The sequence below is a fragment of the Triticum aestivum genome, chromosome 7A (genome assembly GCF_018294505.1).
Source record: "Triticum aestivum cultivar Chinese Spring chromosome 7A, IWGSC CS RefSeq v2.1, whole genome shotgun sequence".
NCBI classification, from domain to species: domain Eukaryota; kingdom Viridiplantae; phylum Streptophyta; class Magnoliopsida; order Poales; family Poaceae; genus Triticum; species Triticum aestivum.
The window spans coordinates 727,062,744-727,082,278 of NC_057812.1; the positions used below are offsets into that span (position 1 = coordinate 727,062,744).

The 19,535-nt window shown below is 44.1% G+C and overlaps 1 protein-coding gene across 1 annotated transcript; it reads right to left on the bottom strand.

The window, feature by feature from the left end:
• Positions 1-3,214: 3,214 nt before the first annotated feature.
• On the bottom strand, positions 3,215-5,421 carry LOC123147113 (GDSL esterase/lipase At4g28780). Its single transcript, XM_044566349.1, has 3 exons — positions 5,090-5,421; positions 4,859-4,989; positions 3,215-4,032 (listed from the first exon to the last, which is right to left on the bottom strand). The coding sequence occupies exons 1-3, from the start codon at positions 5,337-5,339 to the stop codon at positions 3,322-3,324; spliced, it is 1,092 nt and encodes a 363-aa protein (XP_044422284.1). The 5' UTR covers positions 5,340-5,421; the 3' UTR covers positions 3,215-3,321.
• Positions 5,422-19,535: the final 14,114 nt, after the last annotated feature.

Genomic DNA, 19,535 nt, shown 5'->3' on the forward strand with positions numbered 1-19,535 from the left:
GGGGGGAGTGGATAAGGGAGAGGAGTGGGGGGGGGCGACCTGGGCCGGCCTGGTTGGCCCGATGGCCAGCTGGGCCGCGGTCCAGCAGGGGGGGCTTCTCCTCCTTTTGTTTTTTTTCTTTTTGTTCTGTTTTCTTTTCTATTTTCTTTCTGTTTTAAATCATTCTAAACTATTTAGGCCTTTTATAAAAATGTGTTTACCTCACCACAATTACCTTTGTAATATTTGACAATCACCGAACATTTTAGTCTTAATTTTTGGAAACTTTTATTGTTATCATTTACTTGCATTTGAATTTCAAAACAGTTTTGAATTAACCTGAGATTAACTACAGTGACAGAGGTGACGTGGCACCATCAACGTGAGTTTACTGTAGCATGATTATCCGGGCGTTACACTCAAGCTCCATTCCTGCATCGCACGACCAGATGCAGATGCATCGTGCCCCAAGACGCCGTCACTGCTCGCCAAGACGCTACCGCTGGCCTGATCTACAGAACCCCAGCCATGCGGACGCGGAGGCATCGTGCGCTAGGACGCCGTCGCCGGCCTGATCTGCAGCGTTTCAGCGACTAGGTCTTCGCCACCGGCGCCTCCGTTTCATCTGCAGCGGCCGCCCCCAAAGCTCTAGCCTCTGCAGCTCGGGCACCCTGGCGGCGTTGGCCACATCCTCTTCGGCCATGACCACGGCACCACGGACGAGGTATACTCGGTCAACTCCTGCCATTTGCATTTATTTTTATTTTTGATCTAAGGGGGTGTATGTAAATGTTTTGCCAAGTCGGCTCATGATAATCTGGCCCCATTTATCAGAAAGTGATTAAACGACCTAAATCACTCAATCAGTGTTTTTGCAAAAAGTTTACTGAATGTGAGGTGTTTTATATAAAAAATTAGTGACCTCGTGGTTTCGACAAACGATGCCCCAATGTGCTTGTTTTATGCAATTAACTCGTTTCCCGGTTATTGCAGAGTTACAAGCCCGTGAAAAATACGAGGAAGACAAACATAGTGGCTCATGAGATAGCAAGCTTTTGCTTTAGTGTGAACTCTTACGTCGTGTTAGCGGGAGGTGTGCCATCCTGCGTGAGACTTAGTGTTGACTCTGGTTGCATAAACATAAGATCATCTCTACCCGATCCCTAAAAGACAATAGACAATAGAGGAGTAAAATTTTGGTTTTACTCATCTAACCGGCACCTTTTTTTAGAACGAAGGCTCGCGGAGAGCCCGACTTTGAATTAACAAAGCCATCAACCGGCCAGGAGTTGCAACAAACAACCAAATTACAGCGGTCAGAACGATACAATGGGGAACACTGGACTGAAACGCTGACTACAACCTCCACAAGCAGCTAATGAAAAGGAAATTAAGATTACAGCTTGCAAAGGCCGAGGACTCCACACTAGGATCATATATAATAGAGCAGAGCAGTGGAGTAGGACATAGCCGACCTTCGAAGATGGCCATGCTCCAGGAACACCTAGAGAAGAAGGGGAACAACATCTTCCATCTCTATCACTGAAGAGGGACCCTACCCCCTCGCCATGGCTCGTAGGCGCCGCACCGTCGGGATTTCGAGAAGCTCACCGTAGAGCTAGAAGAATGCCGCCCTCACATCGAAAGGTAGACATAGTGCGGCCACTTCGATTTGGGATATCCTAGCCGGCCGCTCCGCCACGGTCCATGCCTAACTAGGTGGAGATAAGCTTCGTGGAATCGGACAATGAAGAGGAGGCAGCTCAATCCCTCACCTGCAACGCCTCCCGACCGCATCCCGCCTCCCTAACGGCGCCTCCAGTAAGGTCACGATGCGTAAGGCGCCGCCGCTGCCAAATCCGAGAGGATATAAGGTTTTCATCCGGGCAGGGTGGGTCGGGGTGGAAAGCAGGGGACCTCGGCTGCGCCCCCATGGAGGAAAGCAATGCCCTTGGGCGTTGCCGCCGCCGGACCGGCCGGACCGGCCAAGGTTTCCCCCGGTCCCCTAGCTGGCCACCAACACGCACCAACGCCGGGGCCAGAGAGCAAATCACTAGCCACCGCCGACGGCGAGAGAGAGATAGCAGGGAGAGGGATTTCGAACCTCCAGATCTGACGAAGAAACTTTGCACCGCGGTCGGATTCCACCAATCACCCGCCGCCCGCACGGCCAGGCACGCTGGCCAGCACCCCTGTGAACGTCGTCCACCGCCCGACGGCGCCGCCTCTCCAGTTGGGGCCGCCGCCCAGAACCACAGGTCTCCGCGAGGGGATGGAGTGCCGAGATCCCCGCCGTCACCTTCACCAGCGCCCACGCGGGCTTCCCGGCGACCGTCTCCGATAGCGGCGAGGGGATGAAGGGAATGGAGGGGGGTGGCGGCGGCCGCAGAACCCTAGTCGCCCCCGAGTCGCCCAGGGGGGCGACGCGAGGGCCGGGAGAGGGGGGGGGGGAGTCCGGTGGATATACTCTTGTGCCAGTCTCCTCTAACCAGCACCTAGCCAATCTCCTAAACCGGTTAGAGAGTAAAACTTTTACTACTCCATCTAGAAGGCACCTATTTTTACCCCACCGCTACTCGCCCGAGTATAAGTTTTCTTCACGTGAACACCCACTTGTAACCGGCCGCGACTCACGTGAATCCCTCTTGTCAACGAGCGCGACCTCGCCGCTTTCAGTGTGTGGCCGGTAGAAGCTGAGATTCCTCACGCTGGGTTGCGGTATGGCAGTGGTGGCCAGGGCACGTCAGGGCGACCAACTGTGCTGGCTGCACTGGCAGCCGTGAAGCCGAAGACCCAAGCCGATGCCCTCGCACGGAGGTCGGGCGCAAGGAGGCCGACCCGTGGGTGCTCCGCCCGGGCGATCGCGTGACGTCGACTTCGTGTCGTATGCCAGGTTCGTGACGGTAGACGCGACGGCTGGGCATGCACTGTTCTACTACCACCCCAAGCCCAAGCCACTCCTCCTGTGGCTGAATGGAGGCCCCTGGTGCTTGTCGCTGGGGTACGGCGCCATGGAGGAGGTCAGCCCGTTCCGCATCATACGACAAGATGCTCTACCGCCGCTTCGTCAGCCACTTCGCGCCTCAGCTCGCCCACGCAATCCTTCATCTTGTCCACTCCGCTAACTTTAGAAGATCGGCTAGAAACGACTAAAACTTAGTTAGGTAAAACTACCCCACTAAGATTTACTCAGCCATTTACTTCTCTATTTTTTAGGGGTCGACTAGAAATGCTCTTTGTTGGCAATATATGGAGTTTTCAAAAAGAAATACAATATACAAAAAACACTCAAACCGAAGAGAATCAATCATGTCTCGTACTAATTTTCAAGGAATCAATCAATCATCTCTGATGGGCTAGCTCCTTGAAGCTGATGGGTGTGGTGATCTGTGTCGGCCCGTCCACGAAGAGCGCCTGCGCACCCAGCTCAGCGGCCCGCTGGCTGGGGTGCACGTTGTCAAAGAAAGCGTACACATCGCGGTCGCTGCACACTGTCGCGTTCCTCATGCACTCACCCTCCGCGCCCAGCCTACCGCTCCCGCAGCATGCGCTATCGGCGTTCACGAACCCGGCCGCTTGTGGGTTGTCGAAGTTGGCCCGCGTGCCGGCGAAGGAGTCGGCGAGGGAGTATGCGAGGCCTGGGAGCCTCGTTGGGCTGAGGGCTGCAGCGAGGCCAGACTTGAACGCCGCGGCGAGCCCGACAGTGAGGCGGTTCATGCCATCGTTGCAGGCACCCGTCGCGTTCAACAGGCGCACCCGCGGCACACACCCCACTGGGCCAGGGCTGATGATCCCCAATTTTCTCGCGCCCATCCCATACAGTTCGGTGATGGCGGCGGAGTAGTTCGAGACGAGGGTGGCATAGAGTCCGGCAACATCGGCTTGGGACTTTGGTCTGCTCTGGAAGAGGTCGTTGCTGCCGAAGCCCAGGAGGAAGAAGGAGCTGGCGAGGAGCTTGGAGACTTTATGTCTGCCCCACACGGCCTCCATCTCGGCCTTGGTCGACGCGAAGTAGCTCACCTGCTTTGACAGCGGGATGTTCTTTCCCGCGTTCTGCATGCAAAACACGTAAATACGGTTAGTAGGTTGAGCTAGTTATTAGAGTTCCAACAACCGTGTGGTTAATTAGTAACGATATATTTTCTCCATTTTAAAACGCAAGAAGGACATATTATTTGATTTTGTTAAAACAAAGATTTGACCAATACGTTTACTTCTCTATATAACATGCAACTCTTGTGACATGAAGTTACAGCCGTTTAATTTACATATTAAATTTGAATTAGAAACCACAGGGATCCCTTCACAACAACACTTGCAGTTAATTTGAATTAGAAGTGGAGAAGATTAATTACTATTGGTGTGCTTTGATCATTACTGTTGTTGTTGTTTTTCATTTGCGTTCAGATTACTGCTGTGAGCATGTGATGATTACGTAACTACTAGTACAGGACAACTTGATTATTAGATTATTACCAGTACGAGACAACTTGATTATTATTAGATTATGTGATCAATCGCATTGGTTCCTGGTTCCACGTTCCAGCTTCCTCCCTTGAACATTGGTGTCACCGCCAAGTTAACTGGACAGATCCACCGACGGAGAGCGTGCACTTTCGGGAATTTAGATTTTTGTTTTGTGAAAGTGAATTTAGAAATTAGTTACTGCTAATATCACTTTAAAATGTTTATATTGGCAACTTTGGAAAAGCTTTTCCCTGCTACCAAAACATGGTATTACAACTATACTATACTCCTACAAACAAATCTTCTGGAACAAATCGATGCCAACCGTACACGAAATGGTGAAAGGCTACCTGATCTAGCACCTATAGAACTCACCAAGCATATGTAATGTAAATAAATTGAAGTGACTTACAGTGGAGTCGAGGATACCGGCTCCCGCGGAAGCGTAGCTCACCCCTCTCGTCACAGCGCTTGGGATGAGATAGTTGCGAGATTTCAGCACCAGGTAAGCTAGAGGGCTCCTCTCGAACCCCAAATGCCTCGCTGCATCCATCCATCCATCAAGTCAACACATGAACTCATGGTAAATATTATTCCCGCACGGTTCTGAGCACATGATGATGTATATATGATTGGTACGTACCGACGAAATCAGCGATGTTGTAGCCGTTGCTGAACCTCCCGGTGGCCCTTGCGCCGCCGGGGAAGTCAACGCCGTAGAAGGGCTCGTTCGCCCTGGGCACGTCCTTCCCCGGCAGGTGGTTGTTGTTGCCCACGTCCAGGGTCGAGTCCCCCAGCACGAACATCGCCGGCACCACCGGCCGCTGCGCCGCGCTAGCACCAACGGCGCCGACGATCACGAGGCCCACGAGCACGACGACGAGACCCTTCATAGCTTATCTAGGGATCGAGCTAGCCAGAAGCTAACCTTGTGTACAGTACAGTACAGTACAGTACAGTACAGGTGTGTGTAATTGGCCGTCTACTAATGGTGATTAAGGTGATGGCAAGGGGCAGGTACTTATAAGCCCAATTAGTACGGTTTGATCGATCGATATGATCAGATCAACTAGCTACCTAGCTAGTCAACGAAAGTGCGATGGTCGGAGTATATGCTAATAAAATATACACACATGTGAAAGTGATGGACGCGTCCCTCCGAAAAGTAGTGCATGCTGGATCGATCCATCAAAATGAGACAACAACTGCCCCTAGAGATAACTACACTTTAATTAGTTAGTTAATTAGCATGTTATGCTTACCGTATCTTCCGTCGAGATCTTCTTGTCAACTCTCTGCTCGACCTCTACTCTCTAGAGATAACCACACGTTCTTGTATTTTTTAGTTTTGTATCAGATGACAGGTCGATTCTATACATTCTTAAGACGTTACAGCGCAACTACACGCCGTCAGGTGTATATAGTACAACAGGATTGTAGAGCTAGCAAGTAGCAGCCGAGAGCTCGAACTATACAAAAATGATCGTATGGTTTCAGCGGCAGCCTCCACCTTCTGAGGTGTAGATATGTAGAAAAACAAGGATAATCTAGAGCTGGATCAATCGGAAAGTGACGATGCGCGCTGGTCCTTTTTATGGAGTTATTTTGTTTTCAAGACAAATACCATCTGTTCTTTATGTTTTAACTTGGATTTTATTCTTGCTTTTAGTTCTACAAACATGCAACGGCTGATACTGAAACTAAATGCTATGCCCAGACTCGATTTTTCTTCATGGTCGTTTGTCAAAGAAATATTTATCTCAGAGCGACGACGCATATGGAAGTGACCGGTATTCCGAAGAAAAGTTTCTTTCTTGTGGGTTAAACAAAAAAAGGAAAGAAAAATCAGGATCGGCAACAAAGTTTGGATTTCTCGTGTACTGCAATTCACTACTAGGAAAAGGGCTATAGATGGAAATAACACTAATGGCGCACCAGACATGTGGTGCGCCATTAGTATATACTAATGGCACACCATGTGCTGGTGCGTCATTAGTGTCTAAATACTATGGCGCACCACATCCACGGTGCGCCATTAGTAACAAATTTTTTTCATTTTTTTTAAAACTAGTAATGGCGCACTGTGGGAGTGGTGCGCCATTACTAGTTAAACTAGTAATGGCGCACCACATCCACGGTGCGCCACTAGTAAATTATTTCAATTTTTTTTCCAAATTTTGTTTATTTATTTTTTCAAAACTAGTAGTGCGCCATTACTAGTTAAAACTAGTAATGGCGTACTATCAACTGGTGCGCCATTACTAAGTTTTTTTAAAAAAAATTCAGACTTTGTTTTATTATTTTTTCAAAACTAGTAATGGCGCACCGTGGGCGTGGTGCGCCATTACTAGTTTAACTAGTAATGGCGCACCACCCCCACGGTGCGCCATTACTAACTTGGCTCCGAATGCACCCCCCCCCGACCGCCTTTTCAATTAAAAAAATGAATAAAAGAAAATGATGGAAATGTCCAAAAAATAAAAGAAAATAAGTTTCCTATGTGATATGTGGTCTAGTTGTTGGGAAAATTTACAAATATGAATTTTGACTTTATTTGCAAAATCTCTCTGAAATTTGTAAAATGGGCATAACTTTTGCATACGAACTCGGATTAAAAAGTTTTTTATATGAAAAATCATCTACTCGAAAAGTTATATCCAAATTCAGGGGGAACCTCGTTAAACATTTTCAAAATCCCCAAAAACCTAACAGAAAAAAAATTTACGGGGCTTTTAAGATCCGGAGGGAAAAAAATTCAAAAATTTCAAACTTACTAGTGGCGCACCGTATGCTAAGTGCGCCACTAGTAACAGAAAAAAAATTGGTTTCGAAAAAAAAAATTGAATTATTTTTCAAAATATGATACGTAATATGACCGGGAAGTTTGAAATATTTTTTCAAAATTTCATCATACTCATGAACATGAACAAAGTCCTAGACATCAGCAAGGTTTAATAGGATTGATATGATAGATATATCAACAAGTGCTTGTGAAGTGAGGTGGTGCTGGGGTTGGATAGTACTATGAAGTTAAGCGTGCTTGGCCTGGAGTAGTGTGAGGATGGGTGACCTTTTGGAAAGTTTGACCACAGAGTGCAATTTGACCTAAGATTAAGCATATTGACTTGGGATTAAGCCATAGTGACCTGAGATTAAGAAAAAAATAAAAAAATTGAAAAAAATTTATTACTAGTGGCGCACTTATATGCGTCATTACTAAGTCAGATAGTAATGGCGCACCTCTAGGCATACTAATGACGCACTACTGGTGCGCCATTAGTATCTGGTATACTAATGACGCACCAGTGGTGCGCCATTAGTAAAAAAATACTAGTGGCGTGATACTAATGGCGCACTAGTAGTGCGCCATTAATACGCAAAACTGGTGCGTCATTAGTAGGCCTTTTCTTAGTAGTGATTGCTGCTTAAATATCCATAGTATAGTAGAGTACGGGCATGTCTGACATCTAATCGGTCATCTACTAACACAATTATGCCATGGTGCAGGTATATTTATATATACCTATAGGCAAGCATCTCTCTAAGCAACTTACATTATAGAATTACCTATAGTATTATAAGCCTACCAAGTGTGCGTGACTGATTGATCGATATATGATCAGATCAGCGGGGTAGCCAATCAGGAAAGTAGCAAGTCTAGGGTCTCCTGTTGTATAAATATAATAGAGGTAAATACACTCGAAGTCATAGAACTTGCACGCGATGGTCAGTTTGGTGCACAAACTTGTAAAATACATGTTTCCGGTCATCAAACTTGTACAAGCGTTCATATACGATCACATTTCATATACACAGACGTATCCATGGGCTATGTGGCATTCCAGTGTGGCCAGGGCCCATTGTCATCCGCTGTAGCATGTAGATCTGCAGAGAAGGCTTTGGCTTTTTTTATTTTCGTATTAAGCCCCTAAAAATAAAATGAAAAAACAAGCGATGTGGGGTCTTGAAGCTGCAACGTGCCCTAGTAGTCATACGTGGACAACCACCAGATTACTGATCATTCATGTCTATGTAGCATGACTAATTTCTGTATCATATAAACATTGACTGAAAATAATTTTTACAAGAAATGTAACACGGAAAAAATGAGCACCGTGGCTCGACCATGTGACCTTGTGCTCAAGGTTAACTAACATTACCACTGACAACACAACACGTACAGATGTAAGAAAACAATTTATATTCTTGTGTTTGTGACATTCAAAAAATATTTATGTGTTACAAAAAAGGTATGCGGCATTTTAAAAAGTTTCAAAAACTTGTATTTGGAAAAATGTTAATCAACACAACACGTCCATATTAACATTTTTTTCAAATACAAGTTTTGAAACTTATGTGTATTGAAACATATACTCCATGTGATACATATATCTTTTGATGTTTTAAATACTCCAGTATACATCTATGTTTTGATACACATATATTTTAAATACTCCAGTATACATCTATGTTTGGAGTATTTAAAAAATATATGCTTAATACTTTTTAAGTGTATGATTGGCATTTTTTTCAAATACAAGTTTTGAAAAGTCTTGAAACTTTTTTCAACTATGTTTTTAACATTTTTGGATGGTACGAAACATTTTAAAGCTACACAAACTGTTTTATACATTGTATAGGCATTTAAAAAATGTCATGACCAGTTTTTTTGGAATGCATGAACATTTTTAAAATGCAACATATCATTTTTAATTACACAAATGTGGTTTACAATGTTTATTTTTTTAAATGTCACACACCTTTTTTTGTAACACATAAACATTTATTAAATATCACAAACACAATAATATAATTTTTTTTCTTACATAGAACAAGAAGGAATAACAACATGAAAAATATTTATCCCATTTGATATGTTGTGTTGTCGAAGCCCGGTGGTAATCTTAGTTAACGTTGACCACGAGGTCACATAGTCGAGCCATGGTGCTCCCTTTTTTGGGGTTACATTTCTTGCAAAATTGATTTTTCGGCCGTGTTATATGATATAAAAACTATTCGTGCTATCTAGACATGAATGGTCATTGGTTTGGTGGTTGTTAACCCAAGCCTAGTAGGGGCACGTCCCTAGTTTGTAACCGAACCATCCCTTATTTTTCCATTTTATTTTAGGGGCTTTATACGTAAATAAAAAATCATTTTATTTTAGGGGCTTAATAAGTTAAAAAATAGGTGCATAATACGTAAATAAAGAAAAAGCCTACAAATCTACCATGCGTGGTGGGCTTACAGTGGGCCCTGGCCATGCTGGCAATGCCACATAGGCCATGGATACGTCTGCGTACATGAAATGTGACCGTATATGAACGTTTGTGCAAGTTTGATGACCAGAAACACGTATTTTACAACTTTGTGCACCAAACTGACCGTCACGTGCAAGTTCTATGACTCCTGGTGTATTTCCTCAATACAATATATATATGCATGGATCTGAAGTCCTTTACACCTTTTAAAGTGAGAGCGATTGGTGCCTCCGAAGGAAAAGTCGCTCATGCTCAATCAATCCATCAAAAACAACCGACCACTAACCCTCGACCACTTCACTTTATTTAGTTAGCATGTTAGCTATTACATATGTCTTCATTCAATCGAGTGCTAGGCGTACCTACCGTTAACCTCCTTGTCAACTCTAGATTGTGGAGATTGATGACCACGTCCCTCTATTTATCTTATTTCATTTTTGAGGTGACAGATCGATTATATATATTCTTAGGATGTTACACTCAACTAACCAAACACAGCCATGTCTATATAGTACATGTTGATCGATATGGCCTGTTCCAGTGGCAGCCTCCAACTTTGAGGCGTATTACAGGTTTTAAATTTTTGGTAATCTCCTTGCTTTATGTGTGCTTTTTAACAATGCAGTAGGTGGCTCATGACTCATGAGTAGTATTGCTAAATAGTGGGGTAGTGAGGCGTTGAACTTTTTTTTGCAGGGAAGTGCATTCTTGAACTTGTGAAACAATACACTAGTAGAAAACAGGGCTTTGGTCAGGCCGGGTCAGCCCATTAGTCTCGGTTCAGTTCAAAACCGGGACCAATGGGGGCATTGGTCCCGGTTCGTGAGCCCAGGGGGCCGGCCGGGCCACGTGGGCCATTGGTCCCGGTTCATCTGGACCTTTTGGTCCCGGTTGGTGGGATGAACCGGGACCAATGGGCCTCGCTCCTGGCCCACAACCATTGGTCCCGGTTCGTGCCTCAAACCGGGACTAAAGATTAGACCTTTAGTCCCGGTCCGTGCCACGAACCGGTACTAAAGGTCTCATTTTCAAACTCTACCCTCCCCCCCCCCCGGATCGCCTTTTCAGTTTTAAAAAAATAAAAGAAAATGATGGAAATGTCAAAAAAATAAAAGAAAATAAGTTTCCCATGCGATATGTGGTCTAGTTGTTGGGAAAATTTGCAAATGTGAATTTTGACTTTATTTGCAAAATCTCTCTGAAATTTATAAAAATGGGCATAACTTTTGCATACTAACTCGGATGAAAAAGTTTTTTATATGAAAAATCATCTACTCGAAAAGTTACATCTGAATTTAACTGGTGGAACCCCGTTAAACATTTTCAAAATCCTCAAAAACTAATAGAAAAAAAGTTACGGGGCTTTTAAGATCTAGAGTGAAAAAAATCGAAAAAATTCAAACAGTGGGCAAACTATGGTCAAACAATGGTCAAACTAATTATTCTAGAATATTAGTGTTACTAAATAATTATTTCTGTTATTTCAATTTTGGTCAAATCTGGTCAAACTTTGGTCAAACTAATTATTCAAGAAATATTAGTGTTACTAAATAATTATTGTTTTTTAAAACAATAGTTTCAAAATAAAACTATGAAATGTCTCACTTCATGCTCAAGCAAAATTCCTGAAGGTTAATAGGATTGACATCTTAGTATTGTCAGGAAAACAACAAGTGCAGACTTGGAGCGAGGGAGAATAGAACCCGGAAGTTAAGCGTGCTTAGGCTGGGGGAGTGGGAGGATGGGTGACCGTTCGGGAAGTTAGATGATTTGGAATGATGAGGGGTGATTAGAGGATAAATTGAGAAGTGATGAGGGGTGGTGATTACAGACTAGAGGTTAAAATAATTCAGAAATTTGAAAATCAAAAAAAAATTTCAAAAAAAATCATAAAATTTCCTTTAGTCCCGGTTGGTGTTATCAACCGGGACTAAAGGTGGAGCTCCGCGTGGCCGCGCCCTTTAGTCCCGGTTCTGGATTGAACCGGGACTAAAGGGATAGGCATTAGTACCGACCCTTTAGTCCCGGTTCCAGAACCGGGACTAAAGGCCCTTATGAACCGGGACTGAAGGCCCTTTTTCTACTAGTGATATTGAATAAGTACCTCGTAAGCACATTATATTTTCTTTTCTTTTGCTTCGGAGAAAGGGGCCTAAAAATACAACATTACTTTTTGGTATGGATACGTTGACACTCCTTGTGTGTCACGTGTTCTGATACCGTGGAGTAAAAGATAAGTAAAATTGAATATTGCGGAATTATATTTGCTGATAATTCCACCCCGTGCATGATTCATGTAGAGATTGAGGAACTTGTGCGGGTTGCATGTCACCACACAGTTTAATTTTGTGACTGCTGGCATGTGCATATTTACAGTGTAGAGAGTAAGTGAAAAGGCTAGCTAGCTATAGGAGCACATGATCCAACTGTATAAAATGAAACAAGTCTTGCGGTAGTTGAGTACAACGAAAACTGTTCATCAAAAGTAATCAAGTGGTAGAAAAATAGGAGGTACCAAATTGTTTTACGAAAAGTACCAAATAGCCAGGTGAGGCAGATATAAAAAAAGTTTTCAGTAGCAGCCTCCTCCTTTTGAGGCATATGTACGCAAGCACATAGACGTAGGTCTGAGCTCGAACGAAGAGATTGGAGGAGATATGTTCATGTACAAATACAAATTATATATTTTTGTTTCCTGTCGAGATATCTATCTGTGTTGATCTATATATTATCTCGTGATTGTCACCATCTCCAACTAGCTGCATGCTTTATGTGCATGCGAATTAACAATGTGGTTAGTGCTTACATCTACATGATTTTGATAATGGTTAGTGCGTTAGTAGTGCGTAACCATACCTGCGAAATGACAGTAGTATAATGAGACTGTAGAAAAACAAATAGGAGCAAAATCAATCTGATGCTTCCTGCAGTTCGATTAGTGATGGAACATGCAGCTACCACGATCGATCGTTGCCATAATTTTACTTGGAGTATAATTAGTGTTGTTACTACAATGGGATCGAGTCTCTCCAAAGTTTTCCGAGCTGTTGCTACTATATGATCGACCCATTGCAAGTTGACTCTTGACCATTACTCCTACTTTCAAATTGGTATGCATCAATATGCATGTGTGTGTGTGTGCGCGCACGCACGTTACTAACCTGCATCCTACAACTTTTGACACTTATTGCGTAGGAAAAATGGAAAGTGGCATTTTCGTGTTGTCCTTTTTAGAACCCGTGGGACGCCCGGGACAGGTTCCATGTTCCAAGCTAGCGACTCCCGTGCTTTGTGCTAAATTAATGTGTCAAAACTTAATAAGGAAAAGGCTAAATAGAGAATTTGAACTCCAGAAACATTTTTGGAGTGAATCTTTTGCTGGTGAGTTTTTGGATAAATATTTGAGTAACTCATAGAACAAACATGACCAGCTAGTACTACTTAAGTTCACCTTTAGTAGTCAATGGAAGAGCCAGATATGCTAATAAAATATGCACACATGTGTAAGTGATCACTTCGATCCATCAAAACCAGACGACGACTACCCTTTGATCACTTTAATTAGTTAGTTAATTAGCATGTTATGCTTACCAAATCTTCCATCGAGATCTTGTCGACTCTCTGTCTGGTCGATTGGTACTCTCTAGAGATGACCACATGTTCTTGAACATTTCAGACCAACTAACTAGACACGAACATATGTATTATACATGGTATAGCTATCAGCCGAACTCGAACTATACAAAAATGATCATACGAATTCGGCAGACTCTACCTTTTAAGTCGTATACATATGTACTCCCTCCGTAAATTAATATAAGAGCGTTTAGATTACTACTTTAGTGATCTAAATGCTCTTACATTAGTTTACAGAGGGAGTACAAAAGAGGATGATGTAGAGCTGGAACCATCGGCGTGGAGTATATATCCACAAGTTTAAACAATTTGCTAATCCATTATGTCCACATCTCCATCTTATCTTGCTCTCCTTGCTATATGTATGGGCTAAAAGAACAATGCAGTAGGTGGCTCATGAGTACAAATTAGTGGGTAAGTGTATCATAGGCATGTTTACTTATGCTTCGGTATGGATAACTAAGCTGGTAAAGGATAAGTAGTAAAATGTGCTACTAACATGCATGATTATCTTTGGTGGCAATTTACTAACATGGTTCATGCGATTGAGCAGCGTACCTCGTTTCAAACTCCTCAATGCATTATGCATGTGCGCATTCCATGTCGCGACACAGCTTATTACATCAAGAGCAGGTCAAAGCCATGCACGTCCACAGCTTGAAGCTAGCCGACGACTGATTGCTAGTTTTTACCACTAATAATTTCATATTGATATTCACTGATCTGCTTGCCTGCATGCTTTTGGAGTGAATTGTCTATCCTTTAGTGCACCGACCATTGACGTGCAAACGTTTGCACTCGTCAGGTTTGCAAGAAAAGGGAAAGTGGCTATGCCGGCTGCACTGGACATTTTAAAGGAGTAATTTCATGTTTCAGACAAATCGCACATATATTCTTGATGTTTCAATTTGGATTTCGTTCTTGCTTTGAGTTCTACAAACATGCAACAGCCGATAGCAAAAGTAAATGCTATTCCATGACTTGATTTTTGCATGGGCAGTTGTTAAAGGAAATATGTATCTCAGAGCGACCATGCATGCATATGGATGCGACCGATATTGCGAAGAAGAGGTTCTGTTTCTGTGGATTATACAAAAAAAATGAAAAAGAAATCAGGCTTGGGCAATAAAGTTTGGATTTCTCGTGTACTGTAATTGCTCTTTAATTTCCCGAGCATTTTAGAGTACAGCCTATAGGCGTGTATGACACCTAATTCGGTGTCTACTAACGGGCTTAAGGCGATATCATGGTGCAGGTAAACTTATTAGTATAGCACATAAAGGCATCTCTGCGATAGAAACAAACACCGATGCTTAAAAAATGGAATTATTTTTACAAGCATTTCCCTAAGCAGCTTGCATTGCAGGATTACATGGTATTGTAAGTCCACCAAGTGTGCGTGTTTGATGGATCGTTATATGCTCAGATCAACGGGGTAGTTGAACAGCGAAGGTACCAAGTCTAGGGTCTCTTGTTGTATAGATACAATATATATATATATATATATATATATATATATATATGCATGGATCAGAAATACTTTACACCTTTCTATATGAATTTTGAGTTTGCTAACCACATGTCCCATGACGTATACTTTACACCTTTTAAAGTGATTGCATCGAGTAATATACACATGTGAAAGCGATTGGTGCCTCCCAAAAGTCGTTCATATTTTTTTTTGAAAAGGATGATGATCCCCGGCCTCTGCATCTGGGCATATATGCAGCAATTTTATTAATTATTTATGAAGACCTTACAAAGTAATACATCAATAAGTCTGAAGGCGCCATTTTGGAAACATTTGTTGCTACTCCTATCCACTTGATGAAGTGATGCCGAATGTCTGAGTCGAATACCAGATAGACCTTGCACCAAAGCCTAACATCTAAAGTTGGAGGCCCCAACCAAGCCTCTTGCCAGGTCTGGGGCACATACTGGTCTGGCTCACTCTTAGAGGCCGCCGCCGCCGTCTTTCACTGATCCATCTTCATGCTCGATCAATACATCAAAACAAGATGACGACTAGCCCTTGATCACTTCAGTTTAATTAATGACGAAAAAGGGTTTCCCCCGCTTTATATATGAGGCAACATCACCACAACTCCAGCACGAAGATACAAACGCACTCCACCACCACACTCAACGCACACACAAGGCAAGATACAAAGGTGTCGGGCACTGAAACACCACCCCATCGACGAACAAGCAACCTAATGATAAGCAAATGACCGCTTGGGCTGACGGAGACCACCACCAAGATGAGCAATCCACCGAGGAGCGGTGAGATGGACACGACCAGAGCGAGGACTCCAAGATGATGCCTTCGGGAAGGATACGAGCATAGGAGCCTCCACCGTCTGACGCCGAAGATCATGTTTTCACCCAGAGTGGCATGAAACGGGTGAGAGCACCACGACGGAGCCTGCAAGGAGAAGAATGACATCCACGGACACCACTTCCATAGGCCAGTACAAGGACTAGGTAAGTGGTGTAGCCCGGTGCTCCTACCCCTCTGTCGCATCCCTGGCCCGCCAACCACCTGTAGCCATGCTACCCAAGCAACCATAGCTGCCCGCCCGCACCCGAGCCGCGTTGTCAGCCCACGACCAAGGCGCCTCCCACGGCCAAAGCCGCTGCCCCACACCTAGACCGCCCCGAGAACCACCAAAGGTGAAACCACCATGTTTCGCCCCACCCTGGCCGCTAGCCCGGACCAACGCGAGATCACCTCACTTTAATTAGTTAGCATGTTAATTACTACATGCATCTTCATTTGATCGAGTGCTCGGCGTATGTGCCCTCAACCTGCTTGTCAACTCTACGATCTGTGGAGATTGATTACCACGTCCTTCTATTTATCTTGTCTTCTTTCATTTATGAGGTGACAGATCGATTGTAAACATTCTTATGACGTTACAACTCAACTAACCAAACGCAGTTATGTGTATATAGTACATGCTGATCGAGCTCGAAATATACAAAATTGATACGGTCGGTTTCAGTGTCAGCCTCCACCTTTTGAGGCGCATGTACAAAAGAATTTGGTAATCTCCTGTCACTAGGTATGTATGTCCACGTATCTATTTTATCTTGATCTCCTTGCTTTATGTGTGTTAGATTAGATAACAATGCAGTAGGTGGCTCATGACACCATTGCCAACCGCTCGGGTCCCAGTGCACTCGATGTTCTTAGAGCTGATTGGAGTTGCGATGGTAGTCGAAGCTGAAGTCTTGCGCAAAGACGGCAGCGACGGTGATGACAGTCCTCCCTTCTTGAAAATGGTCTTGGTTGTAGCAAGGAGAGCATGTCATACCACTCTTGATTGGCGCTCCCTTACTGATTACTCTCGCCATTAAAACCTTCGATGCTTGTAGAGTCGAAGCTAGTGGACAACCAGGACCATTCCCTCGTCGAAAAGGAACTTGCTCTGAGCCAGAAGGGAGCTCCAAGTCAAAAGATGTCCATGCGTTCTCCCAATGAAGTAGCACAAAACCACACAAACATGAATATCCGTGGGAACAGGTACTAGCTTGCAGGGATTCAGGATTGAGCAGTCTCCACGCATAGCAATGTAGAAGCCTGATTTTCATAGCCTGGTCAAATGGTTCGTGAGTAAACCACTCTTGTTGATCCGAAGTGCCCAAGGGAACCCACTGATGTACTGAAATATTGACAAGTATAGTGAGGACACACACACTGGCTGGACTGGAGCTCACCATTTTCAAATTTGCAAGAGGCGTTCTCTGATTTGGATCGAGCAACCACTCCCAGTACTGAGGACTTCTCTGCTCAAACATGCAAACTGACAATAAACGACATGTCCTTGCCGACATAAGATCCTGACAACCATGTAAGTTTTGCAGAAGCGTCTTACCTCCCATAGGAGGCCGCGTGGTCTTTATTAATAGAGCGGGGCTTATCCCGGATATGCATACAGGAGTTTGTTACAATCGTGGCTTGCAAGCAAAGAAAGAAAGTAAAGATAAATACAGAATATGCTAACAACTCCTATCTATCTTGCTGCTCAAGCTAACTTTCAATATCTTCATCTGACGCATATCTCCGGAACTCTTCAAACGCTAACAGCCTCCCTTAATCACAACTTTATTAAGTTGAGATTACGTTTGAATTCTTCCAACATTTTCACAGGGAGAGCTTTAGTGAAACCATCTGCAACTTGATCTTTTGAATGCACAAATCGAATATCTAATAATTTGTTTGCAACTCTTTCTCTGACAAAATGAAAGTCAATTTCGATGTGCTTTGTCCTAGCATGAAAAACTGGATTAGCTGATAAATAGGTAGCACCTAGATTATCACACCACAAACAAGGAGTCTGTCTTTGATCCACTCCAAGTTCAGTGAGCAAAGACTGAACCCAAATAATTTCAGCTGTTGCATTTGCTAGAGCTTTGTATTCTGCTTCAGTGCTTGACCTTGATACTGTGGCTTGTTTCTTTGCACACCATGAAATGAGATTGGGTCCAAAGAACACAGCAAAGCCACCAGTGGATCTTCTGTCATCAAGACAACCTGCCCAATCTGCATCAGAAAAGGCACTCACCAAAGTGGAGGATGATCGTGTAAAAGTCAGTCCAACACTCTGTGTGTTTTTAACATATCTGAGTATGCGCTTTGCTGCTGTCCAATGTACGGTGGTAGGTGCATGAAGATACTGACATATTTTATTTACTGAGAAAGCAATATCAGGTCTAGTAAGAGTCAAATACTGAAGAGCACCTACTATACAAGCATATATATTGTCAATCCAGACTTATGATAAATAAACAGAGATGTGTCAGACTTGGAAGCCACAAACCCCAAGTCTTGCAACCTTGAGCATAAACGAGAGTACCATGCCCTTGGGGCTTGCTTTAATCCATAGATGGCCTTGTCAAGCCTGCAAACATGAAATGGTGCATTTGGATTTTCAAAGCCTGGGGGTTGCCTCATATAAACCTCCTCTTCCAGAACACCATGAAGAAACGCGTTCTGTACGTCTAGTTGTCGAAGACTCCATCCCCTGGAAACAACAATAGCCAAAACAAGACGGATAGTAGCAGCTTTAACTACTGGGCTAAAGGTGTCCTCGTAGTCTATTCCGTATCGCTGTTTAAATCCCTTGGCAACTAGTCTAGCTTTGTAACGATCTATAGTACCATCAGCTTTTCTTTTTATCATATAGACCCACTTACAATCAATCAAATTTTTGCCTTCTTGTTTAGGTACTAAGTGCCACGTTTTATTTTTTTTTGAGTGCACTATATTCTTCTTCCATAGCTCTTTTCCACTTAGCATCTTCCAGTGCTTTTTCTACCGTGTCAGGTTCATTTGTACTGCTCAGCATGCTGTATTTAACCATACCTTTATAGTTGACCGGCTGTACTTTACCACTTTGAAGTCGTGTAACAGGGCGTGTTGTTGTTGTAGGCTGAAGGTGAGCTGCAGCGTTGCGTGATGCAGGAGATCCAGCAGCCTGCGCAGTGGATCTGAACTGCACCGCACCAGAGGACCCTCGAGGAGACAGCGACTCGCTGTCGCTTGCTGATTGGCTGCTGTGGCCATGCAACCCACGTGAACCAGCCTCTGGATCTGAGACGGCCGGGTCAACTGCTGTTGCTGTGCCTCCTGATGGAGACTTGTCGCCAGACGAGCCGCTCGGGTCGGCTCCGGAATTTTTCACGCCAGGTTCCGAGGCCGGATGGGCTGATGCAGTTGGCAGAGCCGACGCAGGTGGATCTGTCCTGGGTCGAACTCCGCGCCTGACGTACGTGCGCAGGGGAGGCGCAGGTGGATCCTCCTGAGATCGCTCGCCATGGGATCGCTCGCCATGCAAAGGGGTATCTCCCTCAAGTCCCGTGCAGTTTGGCTCTTGCTGTACATGCAATACGGGAGGTGTTCGACTGCCATTTTTTTCTGTGATTCCGTCATCATTTTGTCCTGTATTTTCTGCAACATGCTCAGTAGACACGGGGTTAAAAGTATGAGGATTAACAACATTTGAATCATCGCAGTCATTATGCCCCCCATGATCAAATGGTGATGTGGGATGAAGATGCTCCGGAAGGAGCAAAATTTCTTGACGAAGACGAGCACCGGCATTAGAATGAAGTGATGCAAAGGGAAACACTGTTTCATCAAACACAACATCACGGGAAATATAGACACGACCGGTTTCCACATCTAAG